Source organism: Solea senegalensis, linkage group LG4, assembly GCF_019176455.1.
Source record: "Solea senegalensis isolate Sse05_10M linkage group LG4, IFAPA_SoseM_1, whole genome shotgun sequence".
NCBI classification, from domain to species: domain Eukaryota; kingdom Metazoa; phylum Chordata; class Actinopteri; order Pleuronectiformes; family Soleidae; genus Solea; species Solea senegalensis.
The window spans coordinates 14,403,848-14,427,892 of record NC_058024.1 but is presented as its reverse complement, the minus strand read 5'-3'; the positions used below and the strand labels follow the sequence as shown (position 1 = coordinate 14,427,892).

Genomic DNA, 24,045 nt, shown 5'->3' with positions numbered 1-24,045 from the left:
CCACTTTCACGTTTTACCTCATGTGATTATGAAGCTTACTTAGTTTAAGTTCAAGAAAGAAGGGTTTACACTGGTTTTCCATCTTTTGTTTTTATCATTATTGCTCTTGCCTACATGCAAATGCATTCCCCTTCACAACCATCACAATCATTCTAGTATGACAGTAAATAGCACGTGACCAGTGATGACCAGTTAAAGCTGCTTTAAACTACAATTGTCACACCCATATTCATACAGTGCATCAATGTGCATCCCTTTTTCTATCTCAGCTCTTTCATACCCATTCACCACAGCCATCAGGAACAATTTGGGGTTAAGTGTCTTGCCCATGGACACATCAGCATGTAGACTACCAGGGCCAGGAATTGAACTGTCGACCTTCGGATTGAAAGACCAATCCACCACTGTTCATGTCATCACTTTTCAGTGTATAAATACATATTGAAACTATAGCACAGGGAGACATAATATCACAAAGTCAGCTCATTTCAGTGAATGAGAAGCAGGAGGAGTGACCACTGGAAAAGCAGCTGCTGCACTATGTGTGGTATATGCTTCATAAAGGCTGGTATTTGTTATTGCACCAATGTGTTGTACATTTAAATCTAATAATGACGTATAAGGAGTGCTTTCTGGTCAGAGTGGAAGAGCTTCTGTAACAATATAAACTCCAAAGCATAGCTGTACACACCCACTGTAAAAGGCTATTGATTGACTGCTCAGAAAAATTCATTTTTATCTCGAGGAAACTTATGGTGAGAGATCTGGAATAAATGTCCATGAGGTTGTTCCATCTTCATCTGTGTCACTAGCACACTGCAGAAACCTATGGAGTCATGACATGTTGTATGTGTGCGAATAAGCAGTTTCAGGAAATATATATATATATATATAAATATAACCAAACAAAACTTTTACTGTGACATGGATGGACTCACTGACTATCAGTGTGTGTCTGCAAATGTAAAAGGAACACATGCAGTACAATGCATTGTGTGTTACAATGCTGACATCTGCTGGCCATACATGTGAACTGCGGCATAGTGTAATCAAAAGAGAGGCGCTGGTGCCAAGCCCAGCTGACATAGGACGAAAGGTGGGGTACACCCTGCATAGGTCGTCAGACCATCACAGGGCCACACTCTCAAACTAACACCTACGGTCAATTAAAAGTGTTCAATTTGCCTAATCCCCAAATCCTCCAAAGTTTTTGGACTGTGGGAGAAAGCTGAGAACGGAGAAAACCCTCAGACACATTACTATTACTTACCACCAAAGCTGGAAATAACACAACACAATTAGCTCATCACACAGGCAATTGATGTGTTCTATTATGGATTGTTCTGTGTTCTATGCAAACAAAAAATGTGGCAAATATTTAAAACAAATGTTGATATTTCATGAATCGAAAATCTAAATATTAAATATTAATTAATCACTGCAGCCCTGTAATAAATCACATCTGGAGCAATGTATCTGAGCCTAAAAATACAGTTGTGTCTAGGGATGTACAGAATGTGAATTTAATGTAAAATGTTCTGTTATGTGTTTTAATAGATCACTAAATGATTAGGGATGGCACGATCAAAATCCATATACAGTGATTTTAGGCCTTCCTAAAACAACAGTGTTAACAACACTGTGCCATTTCAAGCCGTTTCAAAAACTGCATCTGTGTAACAAATATTCATCTCTCTCAAACTCTCCTGCCTTGTAAGACAATACAAAACCACATTCTGTGAGACTGGGGACTAAATGTGAGTAAACTGAATCTAGACTATGGTGGTTGTGAGTTAGGACCTTCAAACATATTGGGATGAGACATCATAGAAGAGTTTGAAGCACTCTGACACCATTATTGTCAGCCTGAGGTGATGTAGAAGACACAGTTTCGAGTGCATGTCCAAAGAGTTCACACGCCTCTCTGCTTCCTTTCCTATCATTCAGCGGAGGAAGAAAGTCAAACTACAGATACCCGACACCATGGGTGGCACCAGGACATCAGACTTAGAGGAGCTAACAGATAATGTTGTCTGGAACAACGCAGAACATACTGATAATTGTTTGTTTTTTAACAATTAAACAGATGTTTCAACAAAGCTGTATACATGCTCACATCAGTCTTACTCTGTTTCATGTCATCAATCAACTATCTCATCTCTACTGCAGTGTCTGTATTGTGAGGCATTTCAGAAATAAAGCATGTGAAAAACTGCAAAGTTGGAAATGAATGTGATGACGAGCAGGATATAGGAGCGGAAGTGTTAACCTGAGGCTGCAGATCCATTCACATACAGCATGTGCCCTGCTTGCATTCACATGGCGACAGGGATTCAATGACCTGAAGGAGAAGCTTCCCATAAAGGCTGTAGAAAGCTGATACTTCACAAATCAATGCAGACTTTACTTACAGAAAAGTATCCAGCCATATTACCTTTATGAGTGATGTGGATTCTTCACTTGTTTATATCCAGTTAGTTTGAATGGGATTACATAAGAAAAGGAGAGGGTAAATGTAGAAATAGTCACATAAACGGACACAAATACAGACACACACTCATACAAATATGTTCAGGCAACTCCAGCTATCTGTATAATACAAAGTGATTTTGAAAGTTAACAGTTACCCACAGAGTTTAATCCAAACTCAAACATCATCATCCAAAAGGCTTAATCAGTTATTTTAAAACAGACATATATGATATAGTTTATATTCATTTGTTATATTTAGGTAAATTGGACGAAGTGAATGGTTGTGTGGTTGTTTGTCTCTGTATGTGGCTCTGTGATGGACTGTTGAACTGTCCAGGGCAGGGTGCCTTATGTCAGGTGAGATTGGCCAAGCACCATTTGTTGAGGATAAAGCGATAGAAAATGGATGGATGGATATTAGTATACGTCATGAAGATGGGCTGCCCATGGATGTATTGTATTTTAGGCTTGTAACCAGAGGCTTCCCGGATAAATGGGAAGGTTGCATCCAGTGTGTAAAAATCTGCACCAAATCAAAAATGTAGATCATCCACTGTGGCAACTCTGGAAAAAAATCACCAAGATAACCCACTCGTTTTGTTTTCTAGGGGCCATTGGGTAGTTACACTGGTTTAAGACAAGTCAAGACAAAAATCTACTTCTTCTTACAGCAGGCAGCAATTTTTTTTCTTCTCTCCCAGGCTCTCCCTTTCTTTTTGTTTCACAGCTAATTTTGTCAGCATTATTGTGAACAACTAAGCTGAAACGAACACTATGACTAAAACACCACACCATCTCTTTGAGGAAAACAGTCCCATTTGGGACCGGGGCTCAGGTTTGGTCTGACCTTCAGTTCCTCTGACAGACTCAGTGGATTCAGTCCCTGACCACCAGTAGACCCTCCATCCTGATGAAGGTAATTTGGAGGTTGTCTGAGACAGTACCGTCTCACATCACACCACTGAACTGCATTTGAAACCAGAATAGACAGAAATAGCTGTAAAATAGGGCCTGACATGTTATGCAGCAATGTCAAGGAAAACCATTCCATAACAGATTCACATGCATAGCAACAAACATCCAGGCTACAACCTCTGAATAAGAACAAAACAGGTATAACACTGGAGAATTAATAAACAGAATAACAGGCCATTAAAACACTCAGCTAAACACCACAGACACGATTTATCATCAGCCCATTCAGTGCCAAACATGGTGACACTAACTGTTCCAGAATGCATTAAAATCAAATTTAAATTGTAAACACTTATCTCATCACGAATATTCGAAAGTTGAAGATCACATGTTCACTATAAATACATATTATATATATATGTATGTGTATATATATATATATATATATATATATATATATATATATATATATATATATATATATACTGTATTCATAGTTTATAAGTGTAAAGTTATTATGATGCAATATGAAGACTAACTACACATTTTCTTTTTTTTGCTGACTTCATCTTCCACTTCCAAAATAAAAAGTGTGAATAATTTACATTTACTTCATGGATTATTTATATAGTGTGACTGACACTGGTGACTGAGGAGTCTAATTATGAACACTGGAACTTGTCACTCAAGCTTATCATTGTTGATATTCCCTGAAAACACAATTTAACAATTCAAAACTCTAATTGCAGTGTTTTGTAGGAGATCAACCACAAAAAGGTAAAATAACCACAACATGCTCAACAAGAGAAAACACTCTGAAACTGCTGACTTTTTCCCAACAGTTCCAAACTCAACACACAATGGGTGAACCTGACCAACATCCAATCGTCATAAAAAGTCTTATACAAAGAAAACACAACATCGTCAAAGTGATAATGAGCTAAAAAACTGGCAATATTATATACGACTGGGACTACAGTTGACACAGGTGAGGATACTAAAGGAGGAAATGCATGAGACAGAAGAAAGGAAATTAAGAAGGTCATACAATGGTTGACTGAAGTTTCAGTTTCAGATCATGTGATGATATAGGGCGCTTATGGGATGCATAGGTGAGTGTGACAAATATATTGGATCATTTGAGAGTCATCTTCCTGTTCTCCCATCACAGTGTCCAGCTTTAGGATTGTTTTAAGCTAAATGTTAACCTTGCTAGTGAGGAGGAGAGTGTAGGGACACTGTGAGAAACAGCAGCCTTGCCTTGCATGGTGGAGACTGGCTCTCTGGGTGTTTTCTCTACTTCTTTAAATAAATCAGCAAAAGGAATACATACATTTACAAGTGATGATATACAACAAGGTCACTGTGGGATGCACTCAGGCACAAACACATGTGACACAGATGTGTGTACTCCACTGGGTGACATGACATGGGAAATATAAGACGACTTTTGATCTTGTTGTCACCTCCATCAGTGATATAATCTGTGATCCACTCCCAGAGATGAGACCTGACTCACCCTGTGTGCTGCACAGACCTGCCTGCCTGCAGCCTGGGGCCTTCCCACAAACAAGACCAACTTTCCACCTATTAACATATGTCGTCCTCTGCAATGACACGTCCCACAAAGGCCACTGCAGACGCAGAGCCTGGCTCCGCTCATCTCAGCGGACTTTGGTGCCTTTATACGCAATCTGTGCACAGCAGCAGCAAAAATCCAACAAAACCGCAGCATCATCCAGAAGATGCGCAGAGAGGCGGGGGCCCAGGAGTGCACCATGAGCACTGCGGACAGACGCTCACAGCCTGGTGGACAACACTGGAGCTGCAGCAGCATTCCTCAGCCACTGTCATATAACACAGCCTCCCCTCTTCATCATCATCATTATCAAATCACCATCATCATCACCCGGGCCGGGACAGAGTTGGGCCAGAGCCGAGACACCACCCGGTATGCGTCACTGCCATGGCAGCTTCAGCTATATAAGGATGAGTCACGGTATAAAGTAGAAAAAAGTGTCCTCTTACCCGCGCTGCTCCGCCGCTCCTCTCCCCCGCTGCAGCACCGGGCACCGTCAGCTCCGCAGAGGCATCAGAAAACAACCGCCTCCTCAGCGCTGGTGCCGTTACCGGAGCTCTGACTCCGTGTTTCCTGTCAGTGCAGTGCAGCGCGCGCGTGCTCTCTTGCTCTCTCTCTCTCTCTCTCTCTCTATTTTTCTCTGTATATGTGTGTGGTGGACTTTCTCCACTCCTCCCCTCTCTCACTTTCTCCCACTTTCTCTGAGCCTCAGTCCCGGTGTGACGTTGCGTGCATACGTACCCAGCGTCACCAGAGGTTGGCGGGCAGGTGTACCGCGTGTGTGGGCGGTCGTATCTCCCGGGCCGAGCCATAATTGTGGCGGTTACTTGAGCCACAAACTGAGCTTGTTTGGATCAAATTTTCTATTGAACTCAACAAACAAACAACATGTAACTCGTCTTCTACATTATCCTCTTTTCTTTCTTGTACTTTCACCAGTTACTGACATTATAGCTTTCCTCTTGGCATAAATGGTCTGTACCACAAACCCGCCACAACCACAAACACGTCCAGTGGAACATTAATTATTAATTAATTCATATATTTACAACTTTACCTTACCAAATATTGTACAAATCTCTTATCACTAATTCAAAGTGAGCTCACAATAAACAAATAAGCAAAGCAAAGGTCAGCTGAGGTCAAACTTAACAAAAAGTCCTCTCCAGACCCCCCTCTCCTTTCCCTGACCACTTGGTACAGTCTGACATGGATAATTAGCACCTGCTGTGATTCTGTGGCTGTGTTTTCACCAGTCACAAACCACATATTTGTCTATATGAGATATCACAAGCTATCATGTACATCATATAAGGCAAAAGAAATCTGTTCCAGTCGAATCTGAAATTATATCATAAATCCCCAATAGTGTTGTGTCTAGTTAATCCAGTCATCGAGAAGCTGATGTGATGATACAAAGGCGAGTTAATGCATCAATAAATGTGGTGAAAAGACCTCATTAATCATTCATAATGAGTTGTCATTTGAAAAAGAACGCTTGCAAAAGCACATAGTATAGTGTTTTAATATAAAATATCCTTGTTCCCAAGAAAGACCAAGACCTTGCGATTGTGACATCAATCATAGGAAAACGCTTTTTCTGGGCTTTGAACTAAATTACACTGTAATGTGGTTTTCTTCTTCTTTTTTAAAAAAGGTTTTCTGATGCAATTATGACATTACGTGGAATCAAGTGGGATGTTTTACGTCACATAACCTGACTTCCATATGAAACTACTGTAAGGCAACCGGATGTGACTCTGACTCTTTCCACAACAGTTTCATTGTCCACAAATGTACACCATATCTTCATCACACAACAAAATACTTTTCATTTATCTTTTAGTTGATTCTGAACCATCAATAATGACAGTTGAAATCTGTTGTGTAGCTTCATTTAAAAAAATAAAAATAAAACATGAAACCATAGTGTGTTGTGCTGCGGCAAATGAAAGCCCCCAGAGTGAGCTAAAGCTAATCTCAGCCGACAGTGGGTTTGAGGCAGTGTGGAGATATCCTGGAGAGGTCACCCTTTTTAGCCACTCACACCCACGTGCACACCTGCGGTCGGTTTCGAGTCCACATTTAACATAATCACAATCTGCATGTTTTTGGACTGTGGGAGAGAAACCACACTGGCCTCAGGACAACATGCAAACTCCACACAGAAAGGTCAAACCATTGACCTTCTTGTTATGAGGAAGCAGTGCTAACCAACACAGCACGATGTCAAATATAAATCAAAAGGGATATTTATGTTATACTTTATAACAATAATAGAGTCGGACCTTTTCTGGTTGGTCATAGCAGAAAGAGTTCATAAAGTTCATACTTTTACTTTATTTATTGTTATTAATGCCTGTATTTGTGATTTGTTACAGCTTTGTCTGTATTTGACTATGACACAGGTGAGTAAAATGTGGCACAAATATGTTCTGTTAAGTGCAATCAGTGTCACTGAAAATGTCGTATGCCACATTTTATTGCACAACAATAACAATGTTGAACAATAACACACAATCAAACACCAGTTTCGTACACTGTGTGAGCCAGAAAGTTTCAATTTTCCACAGTTTCGGGAAGTTATTATTAGTTGACGAATTGATTTCCTGTTGCTCGGAATCACTTGGTGTGCGATGTTCGGCCCCAGCTGCTCCTCTCTCTGGTGTGGAGCCTGAAGTGGGTGTTGAGGTGTGCCGACTGGTTGAAACATTTCCCACAGACGTGGCAGCGGAAGGGCTTTTCTCCAGTGTGGATGCGGTGGTGCCTCTTCAGCATGCTAACTGTGGTGAAGCTCTTGCGACACACCGTGCAACTGTATGGCTTCTCCTTAGTATGCCAACGCATGTGGACCTCCAGCTGGCAGGCGAAGCTGAAGCCTTTCCCACACTCTTTACAGCTGTGCCACCTCTGGATGCTCTGGCTTGGGTGAGAGGCGCGAGGCAGCGGAGGCTTTAGGGATCTCACATTCTTTATCTGCAGGACGTGTACACTCTGTTTTCCATTTGAGCAGAGTAACCCTTTAACCTGGTGCTCTGCTTTCTGAGTTCTGTGACTCTTTGCTGCACTGGAGCAAGAGTCATTCTGAGCCAGGCTACAGTCTGTGTGATCAGTCAGAGAGGATGCTAAGCTGTTGGAAGAGTGCTCTTTCCTGTCGCCCTCTGTCTTAAACTCATGGGATGTGAGTTGAGGTGGGGAGACACTTTGTCTGCTGCACACAGTCTCAGCTGGCAGAGGAAGTGACCCTTGTACTGTCTCTGTGTGACTGCAGTTCCCTTCTTCTGAGTCTCTTGCCTCATATGAACAATCTATTTGGATGTTTCTGAGGTTTGGTTCTTCTTTAACCTGAGGCAGCAGCTCCACACTGCTCCTCCACTCACAGGGCTGGCCATCATCTTGGGGATGGACAGTGGGAACAGGTTCTGAAAAGTGAACAACATCATAGTCATTCTTGGTGCAGATAAAGTAAAATATTATTGTCTCAACTGCTATCTTGTCCTGGCCTGCATTGGTTTTCGCTGTTCTCTTCTTCTTGACGCCATTCAAAAACCTGCTAATCTTATCTGATCAGGTATCAAACATACAGTAGTCTACTACAAAGAGCTTCAGCGATTCACCAATTTCTGTACTTTCCTGACTGGAAAGTGAAGTGTGTAAAATGCTCACTGTCTCGCACCACAGTCAATATTTTTAGCTTGAGAGCACACAGGAGCTGATGTTCTACTGCTGCCTTGTTTGTTAAGTTTGTGTTATGTAGGCAAATAGAAACAAAGTATTTCAAACATTAAGTAAAAAAAAGAAAAAACACATTTGAAATTTACCTTACTAATGGAGGCAGCATAAGTCTGTGGACTTTGGTGTGAGAAATAAGCAGTTTAGAAAGCAACACAGACTTCAACCACCAGTCAAAACAGATACTCCAAAAGTGAGATAAAGCAACAAACATATTCTTAAAAATATAGACTTCATCAGGTGTATATTTTGTCAATTAACCTTTTGATAATTTTTTTTAAGTTGTCCTCGCTGGCAGCCATGTCTTCAGTGACAATGAGCCTCCGAGTATCAGGCTGCTTCTTGGTGCAGGGGAGTAGTATGCAACAGTACCTCATACAACCACAACATTTAAAAAAAATAAATAAATACTATGATGAATGTAAATACTATAACAATTTACAGCTCTCAATCGGATACACTCACCAGCTACTTCTGTAGGTACACATAATACCAAATTAAGTGTCAGGTGTGGTCTTCTGCTGCTGTAGCCCACCAGCTCCATGATGTTATTGTGTTGTGAGTTCAGAGATTTTCTTGAAACAAGTGCCTATTTATTAATACGTTGCTGTTGGCTTTCAATCCAAAAGTCACTGAATCAGTACCAACATGTGGGGACTGTAGCTCTCTTTTATTTCAAAACAAAAAAGTTTGGCCAATGTCCTCTGACATGGACAAGGCATTTTACAGGTGTATCTTATAAAGTGGCCACTGAATGTCAAGTGTCATCATGTTGCTGATTGTTAAACAAAGACAAATATTGACAGTTTATCGTTGGGCATTGTCATTATTGTACTTTTACCATTATCGTATCTAAAATGACGTCATACAGGAAAGGAGTGTCTGAGTGACAGCTACAATACTGACAGCAGCCATGCTGCATAACAAACAGGGGTGTTTTTCATGGGACGTAGCCCTTTTCTGCTGCTGCTGCTACTGCTGCTCACCTGTCCGCTGGTGTTCACTTGTCCGCTGCTGTTCACCTGTCTGCTGCAGCAGCAGCCGCTGCACGGCCACATTCAGGAGTCGTCTGAGCCGCTCGTTCTCCTCCTTGGAGCGAAGGATCTCACTCTGATACTCGACCAGCGCGTCTTTGACGGCGCGGACGATCTCCTCCCCGGCCGCCGCCAGCCTGTCGTTCACAAACACGTTCAACAGCTCCAGTCTGCTCATGGTTGCTACCACTGCTGCTGCTGCTGCTGCTGCTGCTACCATCCACAGGTGAACGTCCTCCTTCTGTTTACATCCACTCACCAGGAAACAGAAGCAGCGCCGGCTTCTCCGTCCAGCAACTACTCACAGAGAACCTGTGTGGCGCGACCCCTACTGGACGGGAGACTACACAGCACCGAATATTCAAATACATTACAGGAAAGTCACCTAAAGGGGTTAAAAACAGTTCTTTTTCCCCCCTTTTTTAATATAATAAAATAATTAAATTAACCAGTTCAGTAGGAAGTGTAATGCATTCATCTAAAAAATTTAAGTTAATAGTTAAGAATTAATAGAAAGAGTTAATTTTTCACTGGAATGCAGTGGAAGTCAAAGAGTCTCATACCAAAAAAAGTAAAGTGGGATTAATCTTAACAAGCAGCACATTTGCTTCAGTTAAATAGAGCTCTTAAGAAGCAAATACATCAATTTAAATTTACATTGTTCATCAATTCAGAAAAAAATACCTGAAATAGCTATATTTTAGGAAAAAAATCATCTTCAAATACCTGTCCAAAATGGACAAGTTTAGGGCACAACCAAAAACATGTGACTGAGGCTAGTTGCAACACCACACCTCTGTCAACTGGATCTATGTTCAAACATTCATTTATCCACGTACCCTAATGTTTTATTAGACTTAAAAACTCTCTTCTTCCCAACTTAAAAACAATTTATTTCCCAATGCCATCAGACTCCAAAAGAACTGACAGATGAATCTTGAATCTCTAGAGAGAAGTATGTTTTCACATAACTCCATACCTGCACATATCTGAAGAAATCTGACTGGGGGGATATTAAAGTCCTTCTTTAGCTGTTCAAAAGAAACAAAGTGCCCTTCCTTAAACAGGTCCTTCACAGACGTAACCCCTCTCCTATGCCACAAATGGATTTTGAGTCTGTAAGTGATGAACAAAATTGATGTTTGCCAAAATAGAGTAAGTGATTAGTGCTTGTTTATATTTGAACTGAGACCATATCTTCAGACAACCAGAAACAATTGGCTTGTTTGTCCAAAATCATTTACTTAGGGGTGGTGGGGAGCAAATTAAAGAGTGAAGGGAATCAGGATTACTCAAAATCCTGCTCCATTTGACACCAACCTGGAGGGTCATCATCATCAGGAATTCAGAACATCAGCTTGTGGATGTGGATCCCCAATAATAATACAGAAATGTACACTTTTCTTGATGCACCGTGGTGTGGCAAGTGAGCTGTTTACAAACTTCAGGTTCCAGCTTGGAAATGCTTCCTCATGGCAAAAAAAAGCTGTGAACATGTACTTGTGAACATGTTTGTAGACTAAAGCAGGAAATGATTTAATTATGTAATCATTGTGTCATCAGGCAGCCCCCAATGGTGTGTGGGAAGAAACACATATTAACATATTAAAGAAATCTAGATGTCTTCATATACATTCATATATCTAAGTAGTGTTTATCATAACTTACTTTGTTTGATTTTGTAGTTGAATATTCCACATTTATTTTTAATTTCTGTATCTGTATTAAATCTAAAGTTTTAAAAACCAAGGCTGTTAAACTAGTTCACTAGTTTGCAGCATATGCAATGCCTGCTGTTGTATATTTGCATTTTTTTTTCAATTTACCGTCAGTATCGTCACACATAGCGCTTCACTTTGAATATGAAAATGCAAATAAAAACTAGGCCATTTTTTTGTAATTTTAATAACCTACCTCTAATGTTAAAAACAAGACTGACATTAGTTTGGAGTAAACAACACAACTATAATATAATTAATGCAATTTATAGTGTTACATGTCTATCAATAATAGTCAAGTCAGTGAAGAAAGAGTGGTTTTATGAACCACACTTCAAACTATCTAGACTACCCCTTTAAGACCTAATAACATCACTCATTGTACAGTTGTCGTACAAAGGTCAAATTAGTCATTCAGTCTAAACAAACTTGAAGTTTAAAGGTTGTAAACATGTTTAGTTTTGCTGTCAATAGAGCCTCTTGTGGCCATTCAGAGAACTACACTGTTATTTTGCACTTCCGCCCTGGCTGCAGCGTGTGTGTGTGTGTATATATGTGTGTCAGACTCCGGGCTCGGGTTGCAGTGCAGACGGTAGCTGCTTGGGGAAATGGCGCGGTGTGCGATGCCGCTGGCCGCCGGACTGCTCCTCGCAGTGTTGAGTCTGTGCCAGGCGGAGTTCGCTGCTCCGACACTGAACATCAGCCTGGATGACGATCCAGAGATTCGCTGGAAATCTCTGCTCACTATCTTTGACGTAGACTTCCTGAAAAAAGCCGGAGCAGAGGTCATTGAGTAAGTTCTCCACTGCTCTCGTTACCACCTAATCACTCACACAGTGGGAGTGATTGTGATGACTTGTGTCTCCGTTATCATGTAATGCTACGTGTGTCAGCTGTGTGCAGAGGTTAGTCATTAGAGTGATACTAGAGTGACACTTTCAAAATAGTAAAATAGCAAAAGAACTCTCAGTGTGATCTCAATTGACGTAATTGTAAACAATAACTCGTTTGTCATTTTGCTCAATACAACAACATTCTGAAAGTTACAGCTCTACACAGTGTACATTTCAAAAAGTAGCAAAAAATAAATAAAAAGCCACGTACATCCAATAATTCAAAACAAATTAAGTTAACATTTCTGTTAATTATCTGTGGTGGTCATAGACTGTACATAGATAAAAATTAAAGCTCCTGTCAGCGATGTCGTCTTTTGGCTAAGCTCTTGTCTGCTGTTAGTGTCACACACACAAATGTTTTTATTTATTTACTTAATTTTTTTATTTCTGTCAGCTCCACAGTTCCAAAATGGGTGCACCATGCATTGGCCCCCGTGGTGAAAGCCTTGGACAAGTACATCCCTCAACCTTATGCCGGGGAGATCCGTGGCATGGCCTCAAACTTTGGAAGCAGCCTGTCAGATGTCATCGTTCTCAACTTTGCCTATGAAATATCTGCGTACGTAGAATTTCTTTGTAACACTTTCTTCACTTTCAAGCCTAAAGCGGTAGTGTGTAACTTTTAAATGTAAACAAATGTCCGTTACCCTCATGTCATTGTCACATAAGTTCACACAATGCTGATTAAGCCTATCAGCCTTTTAGTTTTCTGTCTCGACTGACGGAGGGAAGGAATAATAATAATAGCAACACTTTTAAAGTGAGACAGCAGCAATCTTTAGGTTAAGGAATTGTCCCTGGTTCTCTGAAACATTAGTTAGGTGATATGAGAACTTTAGGTTCAGGAATCAACCCCCTGTTTGGAATATGAACCTAGAGTCGTCCTTTAAGAAAGCTCACCCGATTTACCCCACAACTCAGTAATGTCTACTGATGTATTTATTTGTAGATTTTGCACCAGCATCGTAGCTCAAGACACAAATGGGACTGTGTACCATGGCAGGAATCTTGATTATCCACATTCTATTCTGAGGAATCTGACGATCAACGTAGTTTTCCTCAAGGATGGAGAGGTACCGTATTCATTCCAAACAGGCCTCCATGCACTTTTAAAAGAAATGATGCAAGCTGGTGCACAGTGGAAGTTCTTTTCCCCTGATACAATATGATCTTCTTTTGTTGTTATCCAGGTAAAGTACCGTGGAACCTCCTTTGCTGGCTATGTTGGACTGTGGACGGGACAGAGTCCTAACAAGTTTACTGTCTCTGGAGACCAACGAGGTAAGATCGCACTTCCTCTCAATAGTCGTGTTTCCTCAGAAACCAATAGACCAATAGTTCCCTAGTGTTTTTCTCAACTACTGAACTGAGGATTCACTTTTTTGGATTGTTTTTATGTCACAAGACATGATATTATTTTAAAGGTGCAGTGTGTGTCTAGCCTGTCAGCTCCACACGACGTCTCAGTATAGCGGTGTTTAGACCGCGTTTTGCTCTGTGAAATTTGTTTCATATCAAGACAGACAGAGGCAACAGCATACAAATAATGTTACATCATTTCTGTTCACTAATACCACACAGAGACAGAATACTAACAACAACAACAAAACTCACCAAATTTAACTTACTGTAGCTTTAAGTGTTAGCGCCTGAAGCACTATTTTACTTTGTTTCTCCACAGGTAGCCACCGCTGGTGGAACTGGTGGAAGAATGTTGTGTCTGCCTTGCTCCTGCGGAGGTCCCCGGTCAGCTGGCTGGTGAGGGAGGTGAGTAGGTTTGCGGAAACGAGTATAATGAGAAAACTGCAGTATAATTAAATGAATTAATAATGTGTAACTGATGCAGACACTGGAGGAAGCAGAGGACTTTCAGGACGCAGTCATACGTCTCTCTAAAATCCCCATCATCACTGGGGTGTATTACATTGTGGGTGGCGTGCGAGCTGGGGAAGGGGTCGTCATCACCAGAGACCGAACGGGACCTGCTGACATCTGGCCTCTGGATCCCTTGAATGGGAGGTGGGGAAAATACAGGATCTGAGTCCAGTCCAGTGTGGTATCGACTGAAAAATTAGGACAAATTCACTGTCACTAATTGGTGTGTGTGCAAAAATGACTAAATCTAATATCATTTTTTTTATAAACCGATTTTATAAAATAAATATTGAAAAAAGTGTCTTTCGGGAATTGGTATTAAAGTCCAGATATTGATATGAATACAGTATTGAACATTTAATGAATTGAATGTTTATACCAAGCCTTGGTCCAGTGTGATTACACAACTGCATCCAGACATAAACCAGTGTGTTCCTGTTTTAGATGGTACAGAGTGGAGACTAACTTTGACCACTGGCTTCCTCCTCCAACCAGGGATCATCGAAGGTGGGTCATATCACAAATACACACACAATATAATATATTGTATGTACACACGTGTTGCTGCTAGTGTTATAACACAAATGTTCTTTTCTTTAGAGAAATAGCCAACAAAGCACTGAATGCTACTGGCGAGGATCACATCAACATGGATACTCTTTATCAGGCAAGTATGGAGAAAAGTACATGGGAACCTAGGAGAAAATCTACAGTGCACATTTCTGAAAGTGTGGATGTGTAACAGATTGTTCTTTTGCAGGTTCTGTCACTGTTTCCAGTATGTAATGGGTAAGTGCAGTGCACTAAAACACATGACAGGTCACTTTCAGTTCTCCAATGCCTTCTCCTCAGGAATCAGTACATCTTTGTTTGACACCATTGTTTTGACGTACATACTTGTGTCAGGTGGCACGCAAAACAACCACAGCCGAGTTTCACAGCAATTTTGATTGATACTAAATGATATAATTCTTTTATGAAATCTTTTAAAGGTACAGTATGTGCATCCATCTCTTTGTATCCTTCTCAGAATCACTGTTTACACGACAACAATGAGTGCAGCCAGCCCACAGAAGTACAGCTCCCGTATCAGGCCACAGGTAATGACAGCACATCTTAAATGTACTGTATGTGTTTGATCATACACAGTCATTTCATTGTAGAATAATTAACAATGGCAGTGAAAATGTTGGGACTCTCTCTATCTCTTTCTTTCTAATTTCTTTCAAGGGCTGTCACTGGAGTAACTGAGCTGACTGCAGTCTACAACACTGGTTGTTTTCTTCATTGTCCATGTGTAACTGGACTGCACAACACTGTTTTATGCAGCTTTGCCACCAGAGTTGAATGGACCGCGTGCATCATAGTGCTTTTCTGCACTGATTAAAATCAATTTGTAATTCTTTTTATATGCCGATCTTAATATTATGTGGGTGAGATGAGGACCATGTCAGGAGTATAAAACTTATGTATGGTATGGAATTTTAAAATGTTATGGAATTGATGAGTGCCTTCAGATCTGTATATCTAATGTATGTAATGTGTCTAACACTGAAACACTGCAAATACAAGCTAGAAATGAATAAAAACAAACCATTTTATCTAACTGTGAGTGCTTGTATTTTATTTTTAAAAAAATATATACATATACTGTATGCTTTATACATGCAGACTTTTTTGATTAAGCCATGGGGGAAAGTCACATTAACAAGTGACTAAAAACAGACAAGTATAAAACAAACAAAAAAACGAAACCAGATCGATAGTAAAAAGCTCTGTTTACTTAAAAAAAAGTAAAGATGATTGTACATTGTACATACAAAATAGTTGTTTTACAGTATCTTAAAATGGCCACATTCCACACTTAATTAGTGTATTATTTAAAATATTTATATACAGACGGTAGGTGGCAGCACTAGGCCAGTCCAGCGTCTAATGGATCAAACAAACATCCAAAAGAAGAAGAAGAAGAGACGCGACTGTCAGGCGATCACATGACATGACAAAGCAACTCGCCACTTCATGTGTAGACTCAACTGCTGCTAGCCACTCCACAATCGACTGTCTACGTCCACACGCCCACAGCGACTGCTGTGTCATCCAAGATGCTGGCCCTCATCAACAGACTTCTGGACTGGTTCAGGTCCCTGTTCTGGAAGGAGGAGATGGAGCTGACGTTAGTGGGACTGCAGTCCTCCGGGAAAACCACATTCGTCAATGTGATTGCGGTGAGAAGCTAGCACACCTGCTGAGCCGGGGAGCGGGCCTGAGGCTGGCTGTTGTTTTCCTACTGTGTCTGTGTTACAGTGACACTTTAGAGTTCCGCATTTTCAGCAACACGACATGAGTCGGTGGCTAAATAATGTCTGCTGCTTTACAAACAACACACACCCGCTGCTGCTGCTGCTGTAGTAGTTTGTTGTTGGACATGCTAACATGACAAAGTTGTGACAGTGTGTGTGTGTGTGTGTGCGCGCGCGCGTGCTAATAATGAAACTGGGGCGGTCGTGTTGTAATATGTGTCACAAACACCAGCAAACATGTTGACAAACGTTTACAACGGCTGTGTGTAGTAAACCCCTCGCCTTACCTACGTCATCTAGCTGGTTGTAAAGGAACCTGTGAAGCTTTGAGCCAATGCTGTAGTTATCTGTCTTGATGTTGGGGCCGATGGGTGTGCAAATAAGTAAGAGGCTATTATCAGATTTTACAATTAATAAACAAACGGGCAAAGGAAAGGGAAGTAATATAACAGGTAGTGGTGCTTAACACTAACTCCACTCAGGCTGGGAATCACAGGGTACCTCACGATACCAGACCATACGCGATACATGGTCCACGATTCATTTATGCGTGGTTTATTTTTTAACAGATACAGAAACAGACAGTCAATACAACGTTTCTTTGATAATCAAAAACTTGCAAGACACAGTGAATCAAAGTGCATTAAGTCAGGTGAGACTGGCAGGAACTCTTTACTTACCTTCATTTATTAATTAAAATACTGATATTTTATTTGGTGTATTGCTTATCATATTGCATGAGGAATATATCACCAAATCAATAGTTTGACCCACCTCTAACCAACTAAGAATCGTATCAAAAGATGTTTTACAATAAAGAATAATATATAAGAAAAATAATATTACGGTAATAGGACTGTATGGAGAAAAATATATGTTCAGTGCTTTATTTCTTTGAATATACTGGTTACTTTTTTATCAAATGCGGACTTCTCCTTTGAATATTATTTTATTGACACATGAAAGTCCTGCAACTCTATAACTAACATAAGCTATTTTAACTAACAGATTCCACTGTTCCACCCAGTATCCCTTCACTTTTTATGGTAGGATTGAATTTCAGAACTCAACAGGATATAATTTATGAATGAAATAATGTTATTTTAACAGGGTAAAAAAGGAAAAGAGCTGTGTTGCACTCCCTCCTCTAGCTTCCTATTAGTTTTTAAAGCTTTGGCACATCTAACCTCTTGCAACTCCTCCTCCTTCACACCCTATCCTGAGTTGTATCCTGAGATCCCTGGTTGCTTTTACATGTGCCAAAATCCAGACTAAAAACTCTGGGCGATTGTGCCTTTTCTTTGGAGTGATTTATCCATGGAAATTAAATCTGCCCAGGACATTGAACATTTTAAATCAATTTTAAAGACCGGCCTATTCAGGATACTTCAGGATACGAGTAGTCAACCCGGGCACTTCGATTGAGATTTTTACTGTTTTATTATTTTACTGTAAAGCACTTTGGTCAACCCTGGTTGTTTTTAAATCTTTACTTCAAAAAATGTACATTTATAAATCAAAGGATTTTTAAATGAAATCTAAATTTTGGTTTAATAACATTAAAAACTTACAGGAAGCATAAAATAGTCCCCCATTTCGATGATTCTCTGATCATCAGCTGCTCACCTGATTTTGATCTGTGTCCTCAGGCACCAACAAAAAAAACCTCCTAGACACTATAAAATGGCTACACAAGAAAAAGGGATTCTTTTCTCACCATGAAAATAATTTTCTTCATTTTAGTCTCATCGACCACATCTTCATAACTGAAGACTGGTTTTAAATGTCATGACCGTAAGTCTGCACAGAGTTTAGTTTTGCCACAGGCTCATGCTTGTTCTTCCTCTGTTGTTAACAGCATGTTGTCAGTCCTGTTTTATTGTTCAGACTTGGAATATTCTGTGATAATTTAGCTCGCTGCTTTGCTCCTGCTTATTTGGTCAGCCACGCCTGAGAGTTATAATGTGTTTTGATGTGTGTTTCTTCATGGTTGTGTACTCTGTGCTCTAAAGTTGAAGACAGCTTTCAAGCACTTTTGCACTGTTGACTCCCGTCCCTGTTGCGGTCGTGTCAGGTGAACTGGTATTACGTGCCGCCTCGTCCTCCAGACACACACATTCCAATAGCTGTTCAACAAGGCCCATGTCAAATATGAGTCACACAAATTGTCTACTGTACGTTTGCCCAATGTCCGATCACGTTGTTTATGTGTACACATTGTTTGTGCCTATCTAAGCAGAATACATAGGCTCTATGATTGGATGACACAATGTTGAAACATTTACTCACAGCTCTGGCTGGTTGTAGAAAGCCAGATTGGAAGCCAATGCTACATAAATGGCAAATAACCTTAAGTCTTCCAGTAGCTAATACTATTGTGATAATTGTGTTCATTGTGTCAACATGCACTGAAGTGGTTCACATCCTCTTGGTTTTTCATGTGACTTGGGTGAGATGAAACTGACTTAAAAACAATGTGGACAGATTTCCATTTTGTTATGGAAATGCAGAAAGTTTGACCCTCAAGCCGAGACAAACAGTTTGTTGTTTTATTGCTTTCTCAGTTCAATGCTTAATGTGTTTTTAACAATGTCTTTTTTTGTCTTGTACAGTCAGGCCAGTTCAGTGAAGACATGATTCCCACAGTTGGTTTCAACATGCGGAAGGTCACTAAAGGCAATGTGACAATAAAGGTAGGCTGAAAAGTCAGGGTCCAGCTTGATGCTCTCACTTCTAAACTGACAATCAATTTTATGCCGGACTGAAGTGCAGAGTGTACGGTTGTAATGTTGTAATGATTGGCTTCTTTTAAAGGTATCAAAAGGTTACACAGGGTGTTTTTTTGCTTGGTATTGGAACTGTATGGTTGACTTTGTGCTTCTTTTTTTCTTTAGATATGGGATATAGGTGGACAGCCCCGCTTCAGAAGCATGTGGGAGCGTTACTGCAGAGGAGTCAATGCAATCGTGTAAGTTCTCCTGTGGTTCTCTCGAGTCTTTGGGCTTTTGTGGAAAGTGGAACTGAAAAATACACTGAAATTTCACACTATTGCTCATCATCCTGTTTACATTTGGATGGGTATTAAACAATTTGTTGAAAACTAATTATATAAAATATACATTTTTTCCTTCATCAACTTTTTTTAAGTGAAGCTTTAGTCCAGTGAGATACCAAACAAATATTAAATGCACTTCATTCCACAACAAGAATGAAAATTATGATGAATTATCATTACTTAAACTTCTGACAGTTAAGTATAAACCCTGGGTCACATGCTACATCAATTCAAAATGTGATTTCAGTTTTAAAAATGATCCGTTGTTGAAACTTATTATCACTAATTTAAATTTTAGTGATATAGTGCTATCATTATTTACTTTTGTGGGTATTATGTGAATATTTCAGCCAAGTATTTTATGTCAGCAGTTATTTCATTGGTAAAGGTCTTTATTTATTTATTTTTCCTTTGCAGTTATATGGTGGATGCAGCAGACCGAGACAAGATAGAAGCTTCCAGAAATGAACTGCACAACCTTTTAGACAAACCACAACTACAGGGAATTCCTGTAAGAAGAAACTTGCTGCTGTTGGACCTAAATCTCATGATATTTCAGCCTCAACATGAAATCAAATCTAACAGCACTTTTTAATGCAACATAGAGTAGTGGCTCGGCTACTCCGTCTGTTACTGAGACAAGGACCATAGATGCTACATGCGGTTTCCTTGAAGTTCTTTGTCCTCACCCGTAGAACAAGAAAAAAAGATATTAAGATATTTATAAACCACTAAAAGGATTTTAAAATAAATTTTAAAACTTAAGCACAGGAGACATGTGGTCTCTCCTCAACATGGTTCATCATTTGATGCTGTTGAAGTGACTGAACTCACAATTAGCATCAGTAACAACAATTGCAGTTAATAGCTTGCAGTGACTCAGACTTGATGACACTGCAGTTGTTATTTGAACCCAATATGGGATTAAAAAAAAAAAAAAGTTCAATATCTTATCGGACGAGACGATTGTTTTGAAAAGGTTTAATCAATAGGTTTCTAGCTACAGTGACTTGACACCACATGCTATTCCCTAAAGTTTGAAGCATGTGAAGACATGAAATCTTGTATTATCACACTGTGTGATAATATAGTGAAATTTCTGAATTTCTCCCCCTTTTCATTTCCCAGGTTTTAGTTCTGGGCAACAAACGAGACCTGCCCAGTGCACTTGATGAGAAGCAGCTTATTGAGAAAATGTGAGTCCTTTTGTTTCTATGTTGACAATCCAGTGTAGTGAACAAAAGTAAATACTGTATTTCAGAAAAATTCTCATGTTTTTTGTCATACTCTTAACGAGTGTGTCATGAGTCAGATTTCTTTGTATTTTAATGTTGTTTTTATAAAGTTCAACTATATTTAGCTGTCACAATGTGGCCTGTTATTATTACATTCTACTTTAATGAGATGTTCAATGATCTCATGTAATACCGATGGGATTCTGTGCTCTTAAAAGAAAATCAAGCGTCTCATTTCTAGACATTTCAAGATATTCAATTCACATATCCCCATTTTCTGTTTGCAGGAACCTGTCTGCCATTCAGGACCGAGAGATCTGCTGCTACTCTGTCTCCTGCAAAGAGAAAGACAACATAGGTAAACATCCGAAGGGAGGTTCAGGAAGACGGTTTGCAAATCAGGATTTTTCAGGAGACATCAAGGTGTTTTGTCCAAGGAGGTTTTAATGCAACACTTGTTAGATGTGCTGTCACTGCAGTGAACCATGCCATGATGAAAGTGGTATCTTGATAACTTCTAAGTCTTTTTAACTGAGCACTTGCTGGTTCTGACTATGGCAATTTGGCTTTCTGACTAACTTATACTGTATGTCTCAACGAACAGAGGTGGAAGCCTTGTTTATACTTGTGTGCGGTAGCGTAGCAGACCTCTGCAGATGATCTGCACACCATTAGCAGGCGTAGATTGGTCTATGAATGATGTGCCAACTGCTACTTTGTTTACAAAAATAAGCAGCAATTAGTGTATTCCTAGAATAATGTCTTCTTTTTACTCCTGTGCTTTTCAGTTAAAGTGCAATCAGTGTTGTTCATTGCTTCACATTAAATGTAATTACTTTCTCTCTTTAAATGCCACATAAGATTTAAAGAACTAATACCCAAACGTCAGTGTATTACACTGAAGGAAGGCACACACCCAGTCTGGAAGTATTTAACAAAAGTCATGATTCTGCATGAGCTGGCCTAAAATATGGATTTTCAGTTATCATTAACTGGTTCTCGTGTCTCTAGACAAAGACTTCAATAATGGCTACTTGCTGCAGTGCAGTTGCTATACCAGTGTTTTACACATTCAAAAATAACAATATTGGAATCAGTAAAGCAGATACAGCAGAATAACTAAATAGATTAGACGAACAGTGCAGTGCTTCAAATCACATTTTATTTGTACAGTGCAAAATCAAATCACGCAGTATCTCAAGTCACTTTACATGGTAATGCAGGAAAAGACATTACCTTTTAACAGGATTAAATCTCTGGCAGAACCTGCCTCGGGTCAGTTGGGGTGAAAGGAAAAATGGGGCACAGAATGGTGGGGAGAGGAAAGGGGTGATATACCACTATAAGTTGCATGTTCAGTCAGGATGGTTCGGAATTGGTTTCGATAAAAGTATTACGAAGTAATTTAAGTAAGCAGTAGCATGAATCGTTGCACACAATTATACTTATGTGAAGCCAAAACTAACATCTGCCTCTCCTGTCTGAAGACATCACACTGCAGTGGCTCATCCAGCACTCAAAGTCCAGGAGAAGCTGAAGGTGAAGCTTGCAGCTCTGGCCTCACCCCTCTTATGGTCATGGGTCCTCAACAGTCATCCCCTCCACTGCCTCCATGAAGTAATCCAGCGCTCTCTTTGCTCACTACTTTCAACACCCAGTACACTACCATATATGCGTCGTCTCTGCACAGCACTACCACCATCCCAACTATATGGAGTCTCAAAACATTGTCTTGGCGCCGTGCAAGGAGCTGGATTTGTCAATCATGCCTTTATTGCCTGTCATTACAGACTTGCTTCTTGGTTTATTTTTTCACTATCCTCTTGTTTCCTCCAGTGCAGGAATCCAATTTAGGATGGAGTGCCTCCTAATCCACAATCAAATATCCCCATGTTGCCTGTCAACATTTGTTGTATATGTGACATTGAGAGATTGTGATTTTTTTTACATTTAATTGCCAAACAACGATGGTTGTGCATCAGCTAATGCCTGCAATCCGTGATAAATCCATGGCAAAGTAGCCTGTGTTTATTTGCTAGCAGATTGAAGTGTCTATTTTATTAAGTGACATTAATGAGAGTTTACACCAAATGTAAAGATCAACAGAGGTTGAATGTGAATGGTTGTGCTTTTTGAGGCAGATGAACAGGAGGAACAGGAGGAGATATTTAAGTGCCTTTGGCTGAGTGAGAGTCCCAAGCTGACCGTTGTTGTTGAATACATCCTCAAGCCCATTATATAAAACTTAGCTTTTAAAGACAGCAGAAATCCCTCGATTACGACCACCTCTTGACAAATTCATCTAATGTTCTCTAATCCTATAAATACAATGACAGTCCTGTACCAAAATTGTGAAAAATGAGAAAATGGATGACGGCGATGTGAGAAACTGTTACATTTTGTGTGGCTGCTGGATCATTTTGAAATGTTTCTTTTTTCTTCACTTGTAGCCTGTGACTGTTATGTAGCTTAACATGTGGGCCGGCTTTTGCTTGCACTTCTCAGGTTGTTTTTGAATCTGTCTGGACAGCGCATTGGGCGTGTTTGCTAATCCCTGTTGTGTTTGGGTCGGAGAACAGAAAGCCAGTGTCAGTCACGACGAAGGGGAAGCAGGTGACGTGGCAGTAGTTCATAGTTCAGAGCGGTGGATGCTTAATGTGCTCCATGCCTCGCCTCACCCCTGGTCTGAATCCCGGTGTCTCTTTGAACAAGTCTTAGCAGTTCAAGGACAAAGCTTCGCTGCTCTAAAAGCGACAAATCGATTGACTCGTCTTTTCCTTTGCAGTGACAAGAAAATGCTTTCTCCCCGGGTTCAGCCACTGAACATTAATCTGCTCCTTGCTTGACCAGGACACCCTGATACATTTCTTAGTGTGTCAGTAGATCGAGGCGAGCTATCCCTTCTGCTACAATACTACACGTTGGCCTTATGTACTTATTTGTGCTTGTTTTACAAATCCATCGTGCACACACACTCGACTTATCTCACTTGTTGTGCCGTGTCTGTCTGTGATCGCCGTAATCTTAGATGTCGATTGTTGGGACCACAGCAGCAGTGAGGGGCTGTATAATTGGGTGACTGTGTGGGGTAATCTGGGGAAAGCTTTGTTACCTGTGTAATATTATAGCCTATTTGCAATTTGTATGTGCATGTGCTTATCCACATTCAATTGCAAGCTTTGTAAATAAGAAGTTAGCATTTTTATTCCCACAAATGCTCCTATAGACGTA

The 24,045-nt window shown here is 40.1% G+C and overlaps 3 protein-coding genes across 3 annotated transcripts; 2 read left to right on the top strand and 1 right to left on the bottom strand.

The window, feature by feature from the left end:
- Nucleotides 1–6,475: 6,475 nt before the first annotated feature.
- On the bottom strand, nt 6,476–10,032 carry LOC122768771 (zinc finger and SCAN domain-containing protein 21-like). Its single transcript, XM_044024985.1, has 2 exons — nt 9,685–10,032; nt 6,476–8,388 (listed from the first exon to the last, which is right to left on the bottom strand). Exons 1-2 carry the CDS (start codon nt 9,950–9,952, stop codon nt 7,589–7,591), a joined length of 1,068 nt encoding a protein of 355 aa, XP_043880920.1. The 5' UTR covers nt 9,953–10,032; the 3' UTR covers nt 6,476–7,588.
- Nucleotides 10,033–11,967: 1,935 nt separating this feature from the next.
- On the top strand, nt 11,968–15,811 carry LOC122768770 (N-acylethanolamine-hydrolyzing acid amidase-like). Its single transcript, XM_044024984.1, has 11 exons — nt 11,968–12,243; nt 12,741–12,905; nt 13,296–13,419; nt 13,537–13,627; nt 14,028–14,113; nt 14,193–14,365; nt 14,666–14,728; nt 14,822–14,888; nt 14,982–15,010; nt 15,252–15,321; nt 15,452–15,811. Exons 1-11 carry the CDS (start codon nt 12,059–12,061, stop codon nt 15,470–15,472), a joined length of 1,074 nt encoding a protein of 357 aa, XP_043880919.1. The 5' UTR covers nt 11,968–12,058; the 3' UTR covers nt 15,473–15,811.
- A 387-nt stretch (nt 15,812–16,198) lies between these two features.
- On the top strand, nt 16,199–22,698 carry LOC122767622 (ADP-ribosylation factor-like protein 8B). Its single transcript, XM_044023012.1, has 7 exons — nt 16,199–16,449; nt 19,137–19,217; nt 19,419–19,492; nt 19,997–20,090; nt 20,708–20,775; nt 21,102–21,172; nt 22,302–22,698. The coding sequence occupies exons 1-7, from the start codon at nt 16,327–16,329 to the stop codon at nt 22,349–22,351; spliced, it is 561 nt and encodes a 186-aa protein (XP_043878947.1). The 5' UTR covers nt 16,199–16,326; the 3' UTR covers nt 22,352–22,698.
- The last annotated feature ends 1,347 nt before the right edge of the window (nt 22,699–24,045 follow it).

Excerpts from the sequence above, each read along its gene's own strand:
- LOC122768771 (XM_044024985.1), bottom strand. The coding sequence starts at position 9,952 with ATGGTAGCAGCAGCAGCAGCAGCAGCAGCAGTGGTAGCAACCATGAGC. Across the intron at positions 8,389-9,684 it reads AAGTGAACACCAGCGGACAG|AACCTGTTCCCACTGTCCAT; the intron begins GTGAGCAGCAGT and ends TTCACTTTTCAG.
- LOC122768770 (XM_044024984.1), top strand. The coding sequence starts at position 12,059 with ATGGCGCGGTGTGCGATGCCGCTGGCCGCCGGACTGCTCCTCGCAGTG. Across the intron at positions 12,906-13,295 it reads TTTGCCTATGAAATATCTGC|ATTTTGCACCAGCATCGTAG; the intron begins GTACGTAGAATT and ends ATTTATTTGTAG. Across the intron at positions 15,322-15,451 it reads GCTCCCGTATCAGGCCACAG|GGCTGTCACTGGAGTAACTG; the intron begins GTAATGACAGCA and ends ATTTCTTTCAAG.
- LOC122767622 (XM_044023012.1), top strand. The coding sequence starts at position 16,327 with ATGCTGGCCCTCATCAACAGACTTCTGGACTGGTTCAGGTCCCTGTTC. Across the intron at positions 20,091-20,707 it reads CACAACTACAGGGAATTCCT|GTTTTAGTTCTGGGCAACAA; the intron begins GTAAGAAGAAAC and ends TTCATTTCCCAG. Across the intron at positions 21,173-22,301 it reads CAAAGAGAAAGACAACATAG|ACATCACACTGCAGTGGCTC; the intron begins GTAAACATCCGA and ends TCCTGTCTGAAG.